Source organism: Oncorhynchus keta, unplaced genomic scaffold (assembly GCF_023373465.1).
Source record: "Oncorhynchus keta strain PuntledgeMale-10-30-2019 unplaced genomic scaffold, Oket_V2 Un_contig_1599_pilon_pilon, whole genome shotgun sequence".
Taxonomy (NCBI): Eukaryota; Metazoa; Chordata; class Actinopteri; order Salmoniformes; family Salmonidae; genus Oncorhynchus; species Oncorhynchus keta.
In genome coordinates, this window is record NW_026279648.1 from 725,060 (window position 1) to 743,857 (window position 18,798).

Here is an 18,798-nt window from a genome sequence, read left to right on the forward strand (position 1 = left end):
TATGTTTAGGCCGACTACAAACTATCTATAACTGGGCTAATAGCTCACTAACTAAAATCAAATCACATTTTATTGGTCACATACACATGTTTAGCAGATGTTATTGCAGGTGTAGCGAAATGCTTGTGTTCCTAGCTCCAATAATGCAGTAGCATCTAACACTTCACAATACACACAAATCTCAAAAGTAAAAGAATGGAACTAGCAAAGGATATGAACAAAATGTGCACACGTGGTTACATGCAGCTCTCGCTTTGATCTCAAAACAAGCGCATCTACTCACAACCGCTCATGCTGCCTACAACCAAATTTGGTTTCAGTATGTTGCACTGAAAGTGGCAAATATTGCCTTGATTCGATCAAAATTGCCATAGTAAAGGGAAACTGTGATAGTGTTAACAAGGAAAACTCTAGAACAGTGGCCACCAACCTTTTCTGAGTCAAGATCCCTTTGAGTCCAAATGCAAGCCAAGATCTACCGCTTAAAAAAAATAGGCTAAACTTTTTTTCTATGAAACAACCAATTAAAAACAGTACTGTAACAATGAGGTTTGTGCAGTAAGCTACAGGCCCAATACATTATCACCGCATACTGGTTTTGCTTGAATTGCCCTGCCAATGCATTGTAGTTTGGGACATAAAAAAAGTTTTTATATTAAAACATTTGGGGCTATATGATCACACCGGTAATAGATCTGTTGTATTACTTGTGAGGCACAGCTGAGTGAGCAGACATTTAAATAATTTGCTTTTTATTTTTATTTTACTGGGCTGATCTGAGGGTCAGTCTCAGCGGAGGGAGAGAGCAGCAGACTGAGGGTCAGTCTCAGCGGAGGGAGAGAGCAGCAGACTGAGGGTCAGTCTCAGCAGAGGGAGAGAGCAGCAGACTGAGGGTCAGTCTCAGCGGAGGGAGAGAGCAGCAGACTGAGGGTCAGTCTCAGCAGAGGGAGAGAGCAGCAGACTGAGGGTCAGTCTCAGCAGAGGGAGAGAGCAGCAGACTGAGGGTCAGTCTCAGCGGAGGGAGAGAGCAGCAGACTGATGGTCAGTCTCAGCGGAGGGAGAGAGCAGCAGACTGATGGTCAGTCTCAGCAGAGGGAGAGAGCAGCAGACTGATGGTCAGTCTCAGCGGAGGGAGAGAGCAGCAGACTGAGGGTCAGTCTCAGCGGAGGGAGAGAGCAGCAGACTGAGGGTCAGTCTCAGCAGAGGGAGAGAGCAGCAGACTGAGGGTCAGTCTCAGCAGAGGGAGAGAGCAGCAGGCTGAGGGTCAGTCTCAGCAGAGGGAGAGAGCAGCAGACTGAGGGTCAGTCTCAGCGGAGGGAGAGAGCAGCAGACTGAGGGTCAGTCTCAGCGGAGGGAGAGAGCAGCAGGCTGAGGGTCAGTCTCAGCGGAGGGAGAGAGCAGCAGACTGAGGGTCAGTCTCAGCAGAGGGAGAGAGCAGCAGACTGAGGGTCAGTCTCAGCGGAGAGAGAGAGCAGCAGACTGATGGTCAGTCTCAGCAGAGGGAGAGAGCAGCAGACTGATGGTCAGTCTCAGCGGAGGGAGAGAGCAGCAGACTGAGGGTCAGTCTCAGCGGAGGAGAGAGCAGCAGACTGATGGTCAGTCTCAGCGGAGGGAGAGAGCAGCAGACTGAGGGTCAGTCTCAGCGGAGGGAGAGAGCAGCAGACTGAGGGTCAGTCTCAGCGGAGGAGAGAGCAGCAGACTGAGGGTCAGTCTCAGCGGAGGAGAGAGCAGCAGACTGAGGGTCAGTCTCAGCGGAGGGAGAGAGCAGCAGACTGAGGGTCAGTCTCAGCGGAGGGAGAGAGCAGCAGACTGAGGGTCAGTCTCAGCGGAGGAGAGAGCAGCAGACTGATGGTCAGTCTCAGAGGAGGGAGAGAGCAGCAGACTGAGGGTCAGTCTCAGCAGAGGGAGAGAGCAGCAGACTGAGGGTCAGTCTCAGCGGAGTGAGAGAGCAGCAGACTGAGGGTCAGTCTCAGCAGAGGGAGAGAGCAGCAGACTGAGGGTCAGTCTCAGCAGAGGGAGAGAGCAGCAGACTGAGGGTCAGTCTCAGCAGAGGGAGAGGGCAGCAGATTGAGGGTCAATCTCAGCAGAGGGAGAGAGCAGCAGACTGAGGGTCAGTCTCAGCGGAGGGAGAGAGCAGCAGACTGAGGGTCAGTCTCAGCGGAGGGAGAGAGCAGCAGACTGATGGTCAGTCTCAGCGGAGGGAGAGAGCAGCAGACTGAGGGTCAGTCTCAGCAGAGGGAGAGAGCAGCAGACTGAGGGTCAGTCTCAGCGGAGGGAGAGAGCAGCAGACTGAGGGTCAGTCTCAGCGGAGGGAGAGAGCAGCAGACTGAGGGTCAGTCTCAGCGGAGGGAGAGAGCAGCAGACTGAGGGTCAGTCTCAGCAGAGGGAGAGAGCAGCAGACTGAGGGTCAGTCTCAGAGGAGGGAGAGAGCAGCAGACTGAGGGGCCACCTCTCAACATCCCATCCGCTCTCGCGTTCCTCCACTGAAACTGACCAAAAAGGGACACCTTCTTCCAGCTGTTGGGGAAACTCAAGTCGCACCACATTATTTCCACCTCATGCACAAATTCATGTTGTTACTCCTATGACCAGAGAGAGTGAAATATTCTTTGATATTAAAAAAGACCCAAGCCGCTAATAACAACAAGCCTGTAGATACACTTTCCTATTCATTCATTACTGCTGCACTGCTTGTTGCAGAGTTGAGTGGAAATAGGAAGAAAGTGCATTTTATGGCTTATAAAAGTGTTGAATACAAAGTGTTGAATACAAAGTGTTGAATACAAAGTGTTGAATACAAAGTGTTGAATACAAAGTGCTGAATACAAAGTGCTGAATACAAAGTGCTGAATACAAAGTGCTGAATACAAAGTGCTGAATACAAAGTGCTGAATACAAAGTGTTGAATAAAAAGTGCTGAATACAAAGTGTTGAATAAAAAGTGTTGAATACAAAGTGTTGAATACAAAGTGTTGAATACAAAGTGTTGAATACAAAGTGTTGAATACAAAGTGTTGAATACAAAGTGTTGAATAAAAAGTGCTGAATAAAAAGTGCTGAATAAAAAGTGCTGAATACAAAGTGCTGAATACAAAGTGTTGAATACAAAGTGCTGAATAAAAAGTGCTGAATACAAAGTGCTGAATAAAAAGTGCTGAATACAAAGTGCTGAATACAAAGTGCTGAATACAAAGTGTTGAATACAAAGTGTTGAATACAAAGTGTTGAATACAAAGTGCTGAATACAAAGTGCTGAATACAAAGTGCTGAATACAAAGTGCTGAATACAAAGTGCTGAATACAAAGTGTTGAATACAAAGTGTTGAATACAAAGTGCTGAATACAAAGTGCTGAATACAAAGTGTTGAATACAAAGTGTTGAATACAAAGTGCTGAATACAAAGTGCTGAATACAAAGTGCTGAATACAAAGTGCTGAATACAAAGTGCTGAATACAAAGTGTTGAATACAAAGTGTTGAATACAAAGTGTTGAATACAAAGTGCTGAATACAAAGTGCTGAATACAAAGTGTTGAATACAAAGTGCTGAATAAAAAGTGCTGAATACAAAGTGCTGAATACAAAGTGTTGAATACAAAGTGTTGAATACAAAGTGCTGAATACAAAGTGTTGAATACAAAGTGTTGAATACAAAGTGTTGAATACAAAGTGCTGAATACAAAGTGTTGAATACAAAGTGCTGAATACAAAGTGCTGAATACAAAGTGCTGAATACAAAGTGCTGAATACAAAGTGCTGAATACAAAGTGCTGAATACAAAGTGCTGAATACAAAGTGTTGAATACAAAGTGCTGAATACAAAGTGCTGAATACAAAGTGCTGAATACAAAGTGTTGAATACAAAGTGTTGAATACAAAGTGTTGAATACAAAGTGTTGAATACAAAGTGTTGAATACAAAGTGTTGAATACAAAGTGCTGAATACAAAGTGCTGAATACAAAGTGCTGAATACAAAGTGTTGAATAAAAAGTGCTGAATACAAAGTGCTGAATACAAAGTGCTGAATACAAAGTGTTGAATACAAAGTGCTGAATACAAAGTGTTGAATACAAAGTGTTGAATACAAAGTGCTGAATACAAAGTGCTGAATACAAAGTGCTGAATACAAAGTGCTGAATACAAAGTGTTGAATACAAAGTGTTGAATACAAAGTGTTGAATACAAAGTGCTGAATACAAAGTGTTGAATACATAGTGCTGAATACAAAGTGCTGAATACAAAGTGCTGAATACAAAGTGCTGAATACAAAGTGTTGAATACATAGTGCTGAATACAAAGTGCTGAATACAAAGTGCTGAATACAAAGTGCTGAATACAAAGTGCTGAATACAAAGTGTTGAATACAAAGTGTTGAATACAAAGTGTTGAATACAAAGTGCTGAATACAAAGTGCTGAATACAAAGTGCTGAATACAAAGTGCTGAATACAAAGTGTTGAATACAAAGTGTTGAATACAAAGTGTTGAATACAAAGTGTTGAATACAAAGTGTTGAATACAAAGTGCTGAATACAAAGTGCTGAATACAAAGTGTTGAATACAACACAGGGCTGAGTAAGAACTTAAACATGGAGTCACTCATAAAAACATCAGCTCTTTGCTGTATTCGTTGACAGTCTCTCTAGTCATGGTTTTAAATGTTCTGATATCTTTGCTGTATTCGTTGACAGTCTCTCTCTAGTCATGGTTTTAAATGTTCTGATATCTTTGCTGTATTCGTTGACAGTCTCTCTCTAGTCATGGTTTTAAATGTTCTGATATCTTTGCTGTAGCTTTCTTGTACTGCAGACACTGTCATCTGAGCCATCCCATTGGCCAGCGGGAGGCCTATAGTGCACTTGATTTGCTCTCCGGGTCCGCCGGAAAGGAAGAGTTTGTACCTTCAGACACATGAAATGTTTCAAATTGGCAACAGTTGGCTTGTCCGGCGCACAGGGCAGCTGAATCAGGTGCAGCTACCGCCAATAACCAAACCCCCAAAAATGATAGAAACACAGGGCAGTCCCGCGGGAGCTGCGTGGTCTCAGGGCTACTGTGCGAAAGTCTTCACAAGTATAGTAACACATTGCTCTCTCTCTCTTGTGTGTGTGTGTGTGTGTGTGTGTGTGTGTGTGTGTGTGTGTGTGTGTGTGTGTGTGTGTGTGTGTGTGTGTGTGTGTGTGTGTGTGTGTGTGTGTGTGTGTGTGTGTTTAATCGACCAACGGAAAAATGTATTTCTAGGGGGTTTAGGGTAAGGTTAGAATTAGTGTCAGAATTGGGGTAAGTGGTTGTAGGTTAGGTTTAGGTTTTGTGGTTAGTGAAAACAGGATTTTGAATGGGAATCAATTGTGTGTCCCCACAAGGTTAGTTAAACAAGACTGTGTGTGTGTGCACACGCTTGCGGACATGTTTAACTACAAAAAAATACTATTTCTAGGGGCTTTAGATTAAGGTTAGAATTAGTGTTAGTATTGGGGTAAGGGGTTGTGGGTTAGGAGATGGTGTTGGGGTATGGTTAGGGGTTAAGGAAATTAGGATTTAGAATGGGAATCAATTGTGTCCCCACAAGGTTAGTTAAACAAGACCGTGTGTGTTAAAGAGAAGTTTGTATAGTGGGGCTTCGCGATGATGTCATAGTGTTTCCACTGTGATGAGTGTACATTCCTGGGCAATGAGACACCGCTGCAGCCGTGCCTGTGTGTTTTCTCTAGCTCTGTGTATCCTCTGCCTTCAGTGCACCTGATCTGGTATTGATCTGAACGTCCAGTTTTGAAGGAGGTCTGTTATTGATCTGAACGTCCAGTTTTGAAGGAGGTCTGTTATTGATCTGAATGTCCAGTTTTGAAGGAGGTCTGTTATTGATCTGAATGTCCAGTTTTGAAGGAGGTCTGTTATTGATCTGAACGTCCAGTTTTGAAGGAGGTCTGTTATTGATCTGAATGTCCAGTTTTGAAGGAGGTCTGTTATTGATCTGAATGTCCAGTTTTGAAGGAGGTCTGTTATTGATCTGAATGTCCAGTTTTGAAGGAGGTCTGTTATTGATCTGAATGTCCAGTTTTGAAGGAGGTCTGTTATTGAACTGAATGTCCAGTATTGGAGGTGGTCTGGGATATAATCACATCAACAGGACTGGAGTAACAAAATGGAGAGGAGTTAGTTCCAGGTAACAGCTTGGACACAGTGTGAGATGTAGCAGAGCATGTGTGTGTGTGTGTGTTTGTGTGTGGGGGGGGGTTCCTGTGCCAACCCATCCTAAGAGTTCCCTCTCTTTTCTTCCCTCTATAATGAACATTGCACCCTTCCCCCCTTCTCTCCATCCCCTCTCTTCCCTGCCTCTCCCCTTTTCCTCTTCTCCTCACCTCCCCTTTTCCTCTTCTCCTCACCCCCTCTTCCCACCCCCTCTCTTCCCTCTTCTCCTCACCCCCTCTCTTCCCACTCCCTCTCTTCCCCCTTCTCCCCACCCCCTCTCTTCCCCCTTTTCCATACCCCTCTCTTCCCCCTTTTCCCCACCCCTCTCTTCCCCCTTTTCCATACCCCTCTCTTCCCCCTTTTCCATCCCCCTCTCTTCCCCCTTTTCCATACCCCTCTCTTCCCCCCACCCCCTCTCTTCCCCCTTTTCCATACCCCTCTCTTCCCCCCACCCCTCTCTTCCCCCTTTTCCATACCCCTCTCTTCCCCCTTTTCCCCACCCCCTCTCTTCCCCCGTTTCCATACCCCTCTCTTCCCCCTTTTCCCCACCCCTCTCTTCCCCCTTTTCCATACCCCTCTCTTCCCCCTTTTCCATACCCCTCTCTTCCCCCCCCCCCTCTCTTCCCCCTTTTCCATACCCCTCTCTTCCCCCACCCCCTCTCTTCCCCCTTTTCCATACCCCTCTCTTCCCCCTTTTCCCCACCCCCTCTCTTCCCCCTTTTCCATACCCCTCTCTTCCCCCTTTTCCCCACCCCTCTCTTCCCCCTTTTCCATACCCCTCTCTTCCCCCCACCCCCTCTCTTCCCCCTTTTCCATACCCCTCTCTTCCCCCCACCCCCTCTCTTCCCCCTTTTCCATACCCCTCTCTTCCCCCTTTTCCCCACCCCTCTCTTCCCCCTTTTCCATACCCCTCTCTTCCCCCTTTTCCCCACCCCTCTCTTCCCCCTTTTCCATACCCCTCTCTTCCCCCTTTTCCATACCCCTCTCTTCCCCCACCCCTCTCTTCCCCCTTTTCCATACCCCTCTCTTCCCCCTTTTCCCCACCCCCTCTCTTCCCCCTTTTCCCCACCCCCTCTCTTCCCCCTTTTCCCCACCCCTCTCTTCCCCCTTCTCCCCACCCCTCTCTTCCCCCTTTTCCCCACCCCTCTCTTCCCCCTTTTCCCCACCCCCTTCTCCCCACTCCCTCTCTTCCCCCCCACTCCCTCTCTTCCCCTTTCTCTTTTCATTCTCTCTCCTCCTGCTGCATGACAAGGTTTCTCGCTCCCCTGGGCTTCCAGGTTCAAAATATCGTGATATAACACACTGTGTGTGGATGGGGGCCACTGTATGCACCAGACCATAGCATAATTATCCTGCCCTCCTGGAGGACGGACACACACAGCTCAGTCAGCAAGATTTAAAGGAGTAGCAGCAGCAGAACCTCGCTCAGAGAGGATGGCAGAGCAGGAGAAGAGCAGATAGTATTTATTGAAGACGAACACAGACACACACATAGCAAAACAAGCACACTGATCAGACACACGGCAGACAAAGATACATGTTATAAGATCACATCTAATTTAAATCTTATCTAATGTAATTGCTCCTGACTGATTGACAGAGGAACAGAGGACACATGCTGCCTGTGTGTGCGTGCGTGCGTGCGTATGGTGTGTGTGTGTGTGTGTGTGTGTGTGTGTGTGTGTGTGTGTGTGTGTGTGTGTGTGTGTGTGTGTGTGTGTGTGTGTGTGTGTGTGTGTGTGTGTGTGTGTCTTTCATTAGAGAGATGTTTTAAAGGGGTGGACATATTTCATTATTAATGTGTGTGAGGTCACTGGGCCAGGGACAGTGTCTAAGTACTCTCTCTCTCTCACCTTGGGATCCAGAGTTAATGTGTATCAGGTCTTCATACACCATCAGAGTGGCAGCTCTCTCTGGTAGCAGCTCCAGACTGAGAGAGGAAAACACTGGAACACACACATTTCAGTCATTTTGACATTTCAGCAGACGCTTGGCGTTGCAAGCACCATGCTCTACCAACTGAGCCACATGGGACCCACCACAGTCACTCATTTATTCATCACAATAACCCACCCTGTGGCTCATTTTTATTCTCACTAATAAAAGGTCAACTTTTGAATTTTGTGTTCCTCTAAACTTCATTCTAAACCTAGTGGTTTCTTTTTTTCTATCATTGTGGTTTGTAGAAAAACATTTTTTTGAAGATCTTACTTGATTAGTTTAAATCTCTAGCTTTCCCTTTTCCATTCTCTGTGATCTGCCTCTACTATTAAAGCCTTGGATGGTGTTTCTCATAGCGCCCTTAATTTGGTCTCAGCATTGACTCCCTGTCTAAATAAAGAGACCTTCGTCTCAGCATTGACTCCCTGTCTAAATAAAGAGACCTCGGTCTCAGCATTGACTCTCTGTCTAAATAAAGAGACCTTGGTCTCAGCATTGACTCTCTGTCTAAATAAAGAGACCTTGGTCTCAGCATTGACTCCCTGTCTAAATAAAGAGACCTTGGTCTCAGCATTGACTCCCTGTCTAAATAAAGAGACCTTGGTCTCAGCATTGACTCCCTGTCTAAATAAAGAGACGCTGGTCTCAGCATTGACTCCCTGTCTATATAAAGAGACCTTGGTCTCAGCATTGACTCCCTGTCTAAATAAAGAGACCTTGGTCTCAGCATTGACTACCTGTCTAAATAAAGAGACCTTGGTCTCAGCATTGAGTCCCTGTCTAAATAAAGAGACGCTGGTCTCAGCATTGAGTCCCTGTCTAAATAAAGAGACGCTGGTCTCAGCATTGACTCCCTGTCTATATAAAGAGACCTTGGTCTCAGCATTGAGTCCCTGTCTAAATAAAGAGACCTTGGTCTCAGCATTGACTCCTTGTCTAAATAAAGAGACCTTGGTCTCAGCATTGACTCCCTGTCTAAATAAAGAGACCTTGGTCTCAGCATTAACTCCCTGTCTAAATAAAGACACCGTGGTCTCAGCATTGAGTACCTGTCTAAATAAAGAGACCTTGGTCTTAGCATTGACTCCCTGTCTAAATAAAGAGACCTTGGTCTCAGCATTGACTACCTGTCTAAATAAAGAGACCTTGGTCTCAGCATTGACTCCCTGTCTAAATAAAGAGACGCTGGTCTCAGCATTGACTCCCTGTCTAAATAAAGAGACCTTGGTCTCAGCATTGACTCCCTGTCTAAATAAAGAGACGCTGGTCTCAGCATTGAGTCCCTGTCTAAATAAAGAGACCTTGGTCTCAGCATTGAGTCCCTGTATAAATAAAGAGACCTTGGTCTCAGCATTGACTCCTTGTCTAAATAAAGAGACCTTGGTCTCAGCATTGACTCCCTGTCTAAATAAAGAGACCTTGGTCTCAGCATTAACTCCCTGTCTAAATAAAGACACCGTGGTCTCAGCATTGAGTACCTGTCTAAATAAAGAGACCTTGGTCTCAGCATTCACTACCTGTCTAAATAAAGACTGAATAAAAATCAGAGACAAAAGTTGTCCTCTTTCCTCCTTTCTCTCATCTAACTCCTTTCCTCTCTCTGTCCGTGGTCCTCCTTTCCTGTCTCTAAAGAGACCTTGGTCTCCTTTCCTCTCTCTGTCTAAATCCTCCTTTCTCTCTCTGACTCCTCCTTTCCTCTCTCCGTCCTCCTCCATTAACTCCCTCTAAATCCTCCACCTTTCCTCTCTCCGTCATTCCTCCTTTCCTCTCTGAATAAAAACTCCTCCTTTCCTCTCTCCGTCACTCCTCCTTTCCTCTCTCTGTCACTCCTCCTTTCCTCTCTCTGTCACTCCTCCTCTCTCTCAGTCACTCCTCCTCCTCTCTCAGTCACTCCTCCTTTCCTCTCTCCGTCTCCTCCTTTCCTCTCTCCTCCTTTCCTCTCTCCGTCACTCCTCCTCCTCCTTTCCTCTCTCCGTCACTCCTCCTTTCCTCTCTCCGTCACTCCTCCTTTCCTCTCTCCGTCCTCCTCCTTTCCTCTCTCCGTCCTCCTCCTTTCCTCTCTCCGTCACTCCTCCTTTCCTCTCTCAGTCACTCCTCCTCCTCTCTCCGTCCTCCTCCTTTCCTCTCTCCGTCACTCCTCCTTTCCTCTCTCCGTCACTCCTCCTTTCCTCTCTCAGTCACTCCTCCTTTCCTCTCTCCGTCACTCCTCCTTTCCTCTCTCCGTCACTCCTCCTTTCCTCTCTCCGTCACTCCTCCTTTCCTCTCTCCGTCACTCCTCCTTTCCTCTCTCCGTCACTCCTCCTTTCCTCTCTCCGTCACTCCTCCTTTCCTCTCTCCGTCACTCCTCCTTTCCCCTCTCCGTCACTCCTCCTTTCTTCTCTCGTCACTCCTCCCTTCCTCTCTCCGTCACTCCTCCTTTCTTCTCTCGTCACTCCTCCCCTTTCCTCTCTCCGTCACTCCTCCTTTCCTCTCTCAGTCACTCCTCCTTTCCTCTCTCCGTCACTCCTCCTTTCCTCTCTCCGTCACTCCTCCTTTCCTCTCTCCGTCACTCCTCCTTTCCTCTCGCCGTCACTCCTCCTTTCCTCTCTCCGTCACTCCTCCTTTCCTCTCTCCGTCACTCCTCCTTTCCTCTCTCCGTCACTCCTCCTTTCCCCTCTCCGTCACTCCTCCTTTCTTCTCTCGTCCTCCTCCTTTCTTCTCTCGTCACTCCTCCTTTCTTCTCTCGTCCTCCTCCCCTTTCCTCTCTCCGTCACTCCTCCTTTCCTCTCTCCGTCACTCCTCCTATCCTCTCTCCGTCACTCCTTTCCTCTCTCCGTCACTCCTCCTTTCCTCTCTCAGTCACTCCTCCTCCTCTCTCCGTCACTCCTCCTTTCCTCTCTCCGTCACTCCTCCTCCTCTCTCCGTCACTCCTCCTTTCCTCTCTCCGTCACTCCTCCTTTCCTCTCTCCGTCACTCCTCCTTTCCTCTCTCCGTCACTCCTCCTTTCCTCTCTCCGTCACTCCTCCTTTCCTCTCTCCGTCACTCCTCCTTTCCTCTCTCCGTCACTCCTCCTTTCCTCTCTCCGTCACTCCTCCCTTCCTCTCTCCGTCACTCCTCCTTTCTTCTCTCCGTCACTCCTCCCCTTTCCTCTCTCCGTCACTCCTCCTTTCCTCTCTCCGTCACTCCTCCTTTCCTCTCTCCGTCACTCCTCCTTTCCTCTCTCCGTCACTCCTCCTTTCCTCTCTCCGTCACTCCTCCTTTCCTCTCTCCGTCACTCCTCCTTTCCTCTCTCCGTCACTCCTCCTTTCCTCTCTCCGTCACTCCTCCTTTCCTCTCTCCGTCACTCCTCCTTTCTTCTCTCCGTCACTCCTCCTTTCTTCTCTCGTCACTCCTCCTTTCTTCTCTCGTCACTCCTCCCTTCCTCTCTCCGTCACTCCTCCTTTCTTCTCTCGTCACTCCTCCCCTTTCCTCTCTCCGTCACTCCTCCTTTCCTCTCTCCGTCACTCCTCTTTTCCTCTCTCCATCACTCTTTTCCTCTCTCTGTCACTCTTTTCCTCTCTCTGTCACTCTTTTCCTCTCTCTGTCACTCCTTTCCTCTCTCTGTCACTCCTTTCCCCTCTCTGTCACTCCTTTCCTCTCTCTGTCACTCCTTTCCTCTCTCTGTCACTCCTTTCCTCTCTCTGTCACTCCTTTCCCCTCTCTGTCACTCCTTTCCTCTCTCTGTCACTCCTTTCCTCTCTCTGTCACTCCTTTCCTCTCTCTGTCACTCCTAAATTGTCCAGTGCTGATAAGCATGTGTGTGTGAACAATCTGAAAGTGTTGTGTGAGGATAATGGGGGTGGTTACTTATTATAATAAATCTGTAATGGGGCACCCTCATTATCCTCACACACCACTTTCAGATTGTGTGTGAACGCACACACACACACACACTAGATTTTACTACTTTGACCTACCGGGCAGTCTGGTGGGTCTCCAGGGGGCGGAATTTGGCACGTAGCCCTGTCTGGTTGCTGTGACAACCAGCAGGGTTCCAAGGCGGTACGGAAAACGCAGGTAGGCATTGCCGTCGGTAGCAGAGGTCTCTGTGGTTACAGAGGTGTGGTTGGCGAAGAGCTCGATGGTGGCTCCGCCCAGGGGCTGGTGGGTGCTGGCATCACTCAGGTGAACCTTCAGAGTCACCTCTACACAGAGAGAGTGCGAGAGTTACACACTCGGCTAAGTAAGCGTCAGTGATGTAAAGTAAGATAAGTTAAAAATAATACTTACATTCCCATTCCCAAAGAAAATAACATACTTTTTACTCCACACATTTTGACTGACACCCAAAAGTACTTATTACATTTGGAATGCTCAGCAGGACATGAAAATGGTCCAATTCACACACTTATCAAGAGACCATCCTTTGTCGTCATCCCTACTGCCTCTGATCTGGCAGACTCAATAAACAGAAATTCTTCATTTGTAAATGATGTCTGCGTGTTGTACTGTGCCCCTGGCTATCCTTAAATTTAAAAAAGAAGAGAATTGTGCTGTCTGGTTCGCTTAATATAAGGAATTTGAAAGGATTTATACTTTTACTTTTGATACTTAAGTGTATTTAAAACCAAATACTTTTACTCAAGTAGTATTTACTGGGTGACTTTCACACTTAAACTTCCGACTTCAACTGTATATATACACACAGTAGTCCATACAGGAGTCAGGAAAAGCTTTCTGAGCCAATCACAGTTAACAGCCAAAAGCATATTTCCTGGTTACCAGCCAATAGCGAGGCTCTGTCAAAACAATGGGCCCTTTTGCTGTTTCTTGATGCCTGAGGAAGGAAATCTCTGAGCACACATCTCCTTTATTACTGTCATACACTTTCCTGGAAACTGCTGAATAACATACTTCCATTAAACCATTAACTCTGTTGGATAGCAGAGCATTGTAACACTGGCCACACACACACACACACACACACACACACACACACACACACACACACACACACACACACACACACACACACACACACACACACACCCCTAGTTCATGCAGTGCCAGAGCTAAACTGGACAGAGCGGAACACCCACACTGGCCAAGCTTATCTAGGCTAGACCTTTGTTAGGGCCCTATAAAATCTGATGAATTAAAAAATATATATTATAATAATTTAAACTTTATTTAACTAGGTATGTCAGTTATTTACAACTGCAACCTGGCCAAGATAAAGCAACGCAGTGCAACAAAAAACAACGGAGTTACACAGGAGAAACAAACGTCAATAACACAATATAAAAGTCTATATACAGTGTGTGCAAATGGAGTAAGGAGTTAAGGCAATAAATAGGCCATAGTGGCGAAATAATTACAATATAGCAAATTAACACAGGAGTGAGATGTGCAGATGATGATGTGCAAGTAGAGATACTGGTGTACAAAAGAGCAGAAAAGTAAATAAAAACAATATGGGGATGAGGTTGGTGATTGATTACATTTATTTTTTCTCCCCAAATTCCGTTTGTTTTTCCAGGTTTCCGTTTCCCCCTGTTTTTTCAGGTTCACTCTCAAAATTGCACGTTTTAAATAGAAAAAACAGATAAATCAGAGGTCTGGGATTTTTTGGTGGAAATTAGGATTTTTGGGTGTAGATAACCTTTAATTCCAGTGAGCACCTAAGTTTTTTTGTAGCCACATGTGATGGTAGAGTTTACAAAACAAATACACACTGGGTTGAAGAAAATAATCCTGATATCATTCTGCCAGGGAAGCTCGGCTACTTTGTAGTTAACATTTCATTGAGAAGTTTTTTGAGAAAGCATTTCCATCTACCAGAAGACTGTTTTCATTAGCATCATTGCCAACCGCTACACAAAGTGGTAGCTGCACGCACTGCACATACACAGACAGGGGTATTCTGGAATGGGAGACAGATGGTGAAACCCCAAGTTTCACAAGAGAAATCCAAGTATTTAGAACACTTTAGTTTCAGTGAGCGTGAGTTAACCTTGGCACGGTAACACTCACCTTTACCCAGGCCAGAACGCTAACCTTTACCACTGTGGCGAAAGGCACTGTGCATGAGTCAAACGGTGTGAGTGAGTGAGACAGAGAGAGAGGACAACCAGAAAAAGAGAGCTAGACCTTTAAAAACAGAGTATACACACACACACACACACACACACACACACACACACACACACACATTTCAGCTTGTTTCATAAAGGAGCTTGGCGAACAGCTAAACGGTGACTTGGTACCAACACCAAACAAATTTCTGGTCTGGCAGGTTATGTAAACAACAGTAATGTGTGCTAATGGCTAACAAGGATACTTTAGCCATACTTCATCACTGAAATAAGTAGCAGCTCAGTCTAGTAGTCACCGACAGCAAGAGGAGCAATTCATTTCATCAACTCAAGACACACCTTCCTCATCTACTTACTCCTATGTCGTATACATGCACATGCACACGCACACCCTCTCACACACACCCCGTCACAAACCCTGTCCCACACACACCCCCTCTCACAAACCCTGTCTCACACACCCCCTCCACTCACAAACCCTGTCTCACACACCCCCTCCACTCACAAACCCTGTCTCACACCCCCGCCCACTCACAAACCCTGTCTCACAACCCCCCTCACAAACCCTGTCTCACACACACACACACACACACCCTCTCGCAATCCCTACCAAACACTCCCCCTCACACTCCCCCTCTCTCATCTGTCCTCTTGTTGCAGACACTTGTCTCTGTGATAAGGGAAGTGGTGTCTGATCATTGGCCCTTAATTAACCTCTTGCTCCTACCTGGCACGCAGGCGTCCCATCTAGAGCTCTGGAAATGCAAATGCGCTACGCTAAATGCTAATAGTATTAGTTAAAACTCAAACGTTCATTAAAATACACATGCAGGGTATTGAATTAAAGCTACACTCGTTGTGAATCCAGGCAACAAGTCAGATTTTTAAAATGCTTTTCGGCGAAAGCATGATAAGCTATTATCTGATAGCATGTAACACCCCAAAAGACCCGCAGGGGACGTAAACAAAATAATTAGCATAGTCGTCGCTACATAAACCGCATAAACCGCACAAATAAAATATAAAACATTCATTACCTTTGACCATCTTCTTTGTTGGCACTCATAGATGTCCCATAATCACTATTGGGTCTTTTTTTCGATTAAATCGGTCCATATATAGCCTAGATATCGAGCTATGAAGACTGGGTGATAAACGGAAAAAAATAGCGTTTCATAACGTAACGTCATTTTTTAAAATTCAAAAAGTCGACGATAAACTTTCACAAAACACTTCGAAATACTTTTGTAATGCAACTTTAGGTATTAGTACACGTTAATAAGCGATAAAATTCATCAGGAGGCGATGTCAATTCTATAGGTGTCCGTCTCGAAAAAATGTCTGGAGAGAGCTCGACCAAAACATCCGGTCGGAGACAGGCACTGCAACCTCGGCCTCATTTAATTCGGTTCACTTTGAACAATTCCTGGAAGTAGCGCAAGGATATTTATTTCCATTTTCAGTGATCAGATTTTCCTGCACTTTTCGATGAAACGCACGTTCTGTTATAGTCACAGCCGTGATTTAACCAGTTTTATAAACGTCTGAGTGTTTTCTATCCACACATACTAATCATATGCATATACTATATTCCTGGCCTGAGTACCAGGGCGCTGAAATGTTGCGCGATTTTTAACAGAATGTTCGAAAAAGTAGAGGGTCGACTTAACAGGTTAAGGCTGAAATGGTGTGCCCCTCCCCCCTACCGTACATACACATCCTTTAGCCTTACATAGACACACACACCCACCCCGTCCCCCAACCATGCTCACCCTCCACTCCCAACTCCCCAGGCTGGATGATTATTCAGGTAACAGACACACAGAGGGTCAGACAGATACAGACTACAGGAGACGGACCACTACAGATTATCTATCTAGGTCGCCCGAAAATATCACTTACCTAACTAGTTGCAACAAACATTTTAAGTTTCACTATAGTGGGTCTGGGAGAGGGAGGTATTTAAATGAGGCATCACTTCCTGTCCCAGTGTTCCGTCCTTCCTTAGGGGTACCAGCTGTGCACACTCTGAAGAGCTCCCCTGGGAGACTGGGGCACACGCACGCACACACACACCACACACACACACACATTCTGATCCAATAAATCTCTGGTGACATCCTTAAACAGGCTACAGCCCTCTGAAAAAAGTGTATCGCAAAAACACACACGCATGTAGGAAGAGAAATGTTGTGTCTCAGCAGCCCTGTTAAACCAGTCGTTCTCTCAGTAACTGGGTCGGTCTGTCTGCCATATGGAGGATAAAGGCATCAAAGAGAGTTTTTCCTGACCTGATGCTGAGATCTACCACCAATTAGCCAAAGCAACAGCAGCCAGAGCAGCAGGGCGTGTGTGAGACAGACAGTATGAGTGTGAGAGGTAGAGCCAGTGTGTATCATTGTGTTTGTGTGAGTGTGTGTAGAGGTTATTGATCAGACCCTGCTGTGAGGTAGAGGGAGTTGGACATCATCACTGAGCCATAATAATGGCAGGAGGACAGTAGCATCCTCTGTCTGTGGCTACTAGCAGCTCTGATGGAGGGCTACTGCTGTAAGGTAAACTGGGCTACTGCTGTAAGGTCAACTGGGCTACTGCTGTAAGGTCAACTGGGCTACTGCTGTAAGGTCAACTGGGCTACTGCTGTAAGGTATCCATGGTTAGTGGTTATTAAACTGTCAGATCTGGTCCTAGATACTGGCGTGTGTACCGGTTCAACCCCTGTTGGTGATTTCTCTCCCCGCTCAACACAAACACACAAAAATGTAATAGGATAGGGATAATCCACCACAACATCTAACATAACCTACCAAGTTCTCTCTTTAAATATCCTGATCAATATTCCAGGACAGTAAATGATTAGGCAGAGATTATAGTATAGAGGGAACAATCCCCTCAACTCTGCAGGAGAGGAGAGAGGGGGCTTTCTTTGGTACCATCACAACCTTTCAAACTCCTCCTTGGCACACTAGGAAACTACAGTGTTCTGTGTTCTACAAAAATAAATCCTTTGAGTCATCTCATTAATATTTGGGGGATTCCCCATCTCTCTCCATTTCTGCTCTTATTAGGTCTATTTATCGTACACTCCATTTCCTTCATCGATTTCCCGGTTTTGTGTGTATAAAGACGTGGGGATAGACATGATAGACCTATTCTCTCTAGATTGTTTGTCTCTAGAAAATGAAACGATCACATTTAGTTTTAAAACAAGATATATCCACCTCACTCACTGAGAAAAAAGTAGCACTGCAAGGTTTTACACAGTCTGTGACAAAATATATACATATATATTTTTTTTTAAATCAGACCCACTGCTGTCAAAACCTTTTCCTGTGTTTTGTATTACATTCCCAAACTATTAAAAGTTGGAATAATATTGTGAAAAATATGATAGTGCTATTTTAGTGTAAGAGCTGTTTGAAAAAAAACGTCAGCCTGTTTCGGTGGAATGGAGTTTTGGCCTGTCTGGTAACATCACCAGGCGGTACATTACTTAATAGACCAATAAAAGTTATTAAATGGCTAGTTTTCAGTTTCTCCTTCCCCAATCACAGTACTAGCTCAATTATTGCTTAAGAAATTGCTCTTCGCTCAAAAGCTATTTTTGTAAATGTTTTACCATTATAATGGAAAGCAGTAAGATAGAGAGAAGAACGGCTGCATTGGACCTTTAATAAAGAATTGTACAAATGATACATTTGTGACGTCAACACAAACATACATACACTTAAAAATGTATGAATACAATAATATGAGACCTGAGTTCTGGTCAAAAGCAGTGCACTATTATGGGAATTGTTACTGTAATTTAATTATGCCAATGTGTTTTCATTAATTGAAAACCCTTCATCTATTTTATGAGAATTTGTAAGATTCTTGTTTGCATAAAATAGACGGAGACTAGCCATTTCAATAATAGGTAACAGAATTGATTCTCGGAGCGAGCTGCCACGTTACCACGAGCAACAGTTTATATACAAAACATGACATCATTTCATTGCTTAACAGAATCCCCTCCTCTCGACCGGGACAAAGTGAGGTTAATAGTTCATTCCAACTCACGAACACACTCACAGGTCACACAACATAACTGAATTAACTTTTGACTCATCAACATTATCGATCACCACTTAGCTGACAGTTCTAATTAACAGAAAACCTAGGCATGCACTCACAGCCTTATCTAAAACACCCCAGAGCTCAGTTTCATCGTTTCAACCATAGGTTAACTACCTTATCTGCTTACTTAATCCACAACCCATTCGTTTCTGCCTAGTTGGAATGGTGTTCATTAACTTTAATTACTCCGTGTCACACAATCCCTTCTTATGAACTCATGTTGTTAATCAGATATAAAACAGAGTATAAGTTTTACTTAGTTACAGTTCCATTTAAAATGATTTGTTCAGTCATTTAATCATCATTTTCCCAACAGGAATAGGGTGCCATTTGGGACTAGGCCTAACAGCATGAGGCTAATTCATTATGTTTTGAATTCATATGTTAAATATACCGGATACAAACATTGTAATCCAGCTAAACAATGGATTTAGAAGCTCTGCTCGATGGTCAGCAGAGGTGCTGGTTGGAGGTGGTGGTCATGTCAGCATGTCCT

General features: G+C 45.2%; 1 protein-coding gene across 1 annotated transcript in view; it reads right to left on the reverse strand.

Moving 5' to 3' along the window:
- Positions 1–18,798, reverse strand: part of fam171a1 (family with sequence similarity 171 member A1) — a 50,127-nt gene that overhangs the window by 23,240 nt on the left and 8,089 nt on the right. Inside the window, exons 2-3 of the mRNA XM_052502703.1 lie at positions 12,066–12,293; positions 8,043–8,135 (exon numbers count right to left, since the gene is read on the reverse strand). Coding sequence (XP_052358663.1) covers positions 8,043–8,135; positions 12,066–12,293 — 321 coding nt within the window. The remainder of the gene's footprint in view (positions 1–8,042; positions 8,136–12,065; positions 12,294–18,798) is intronic.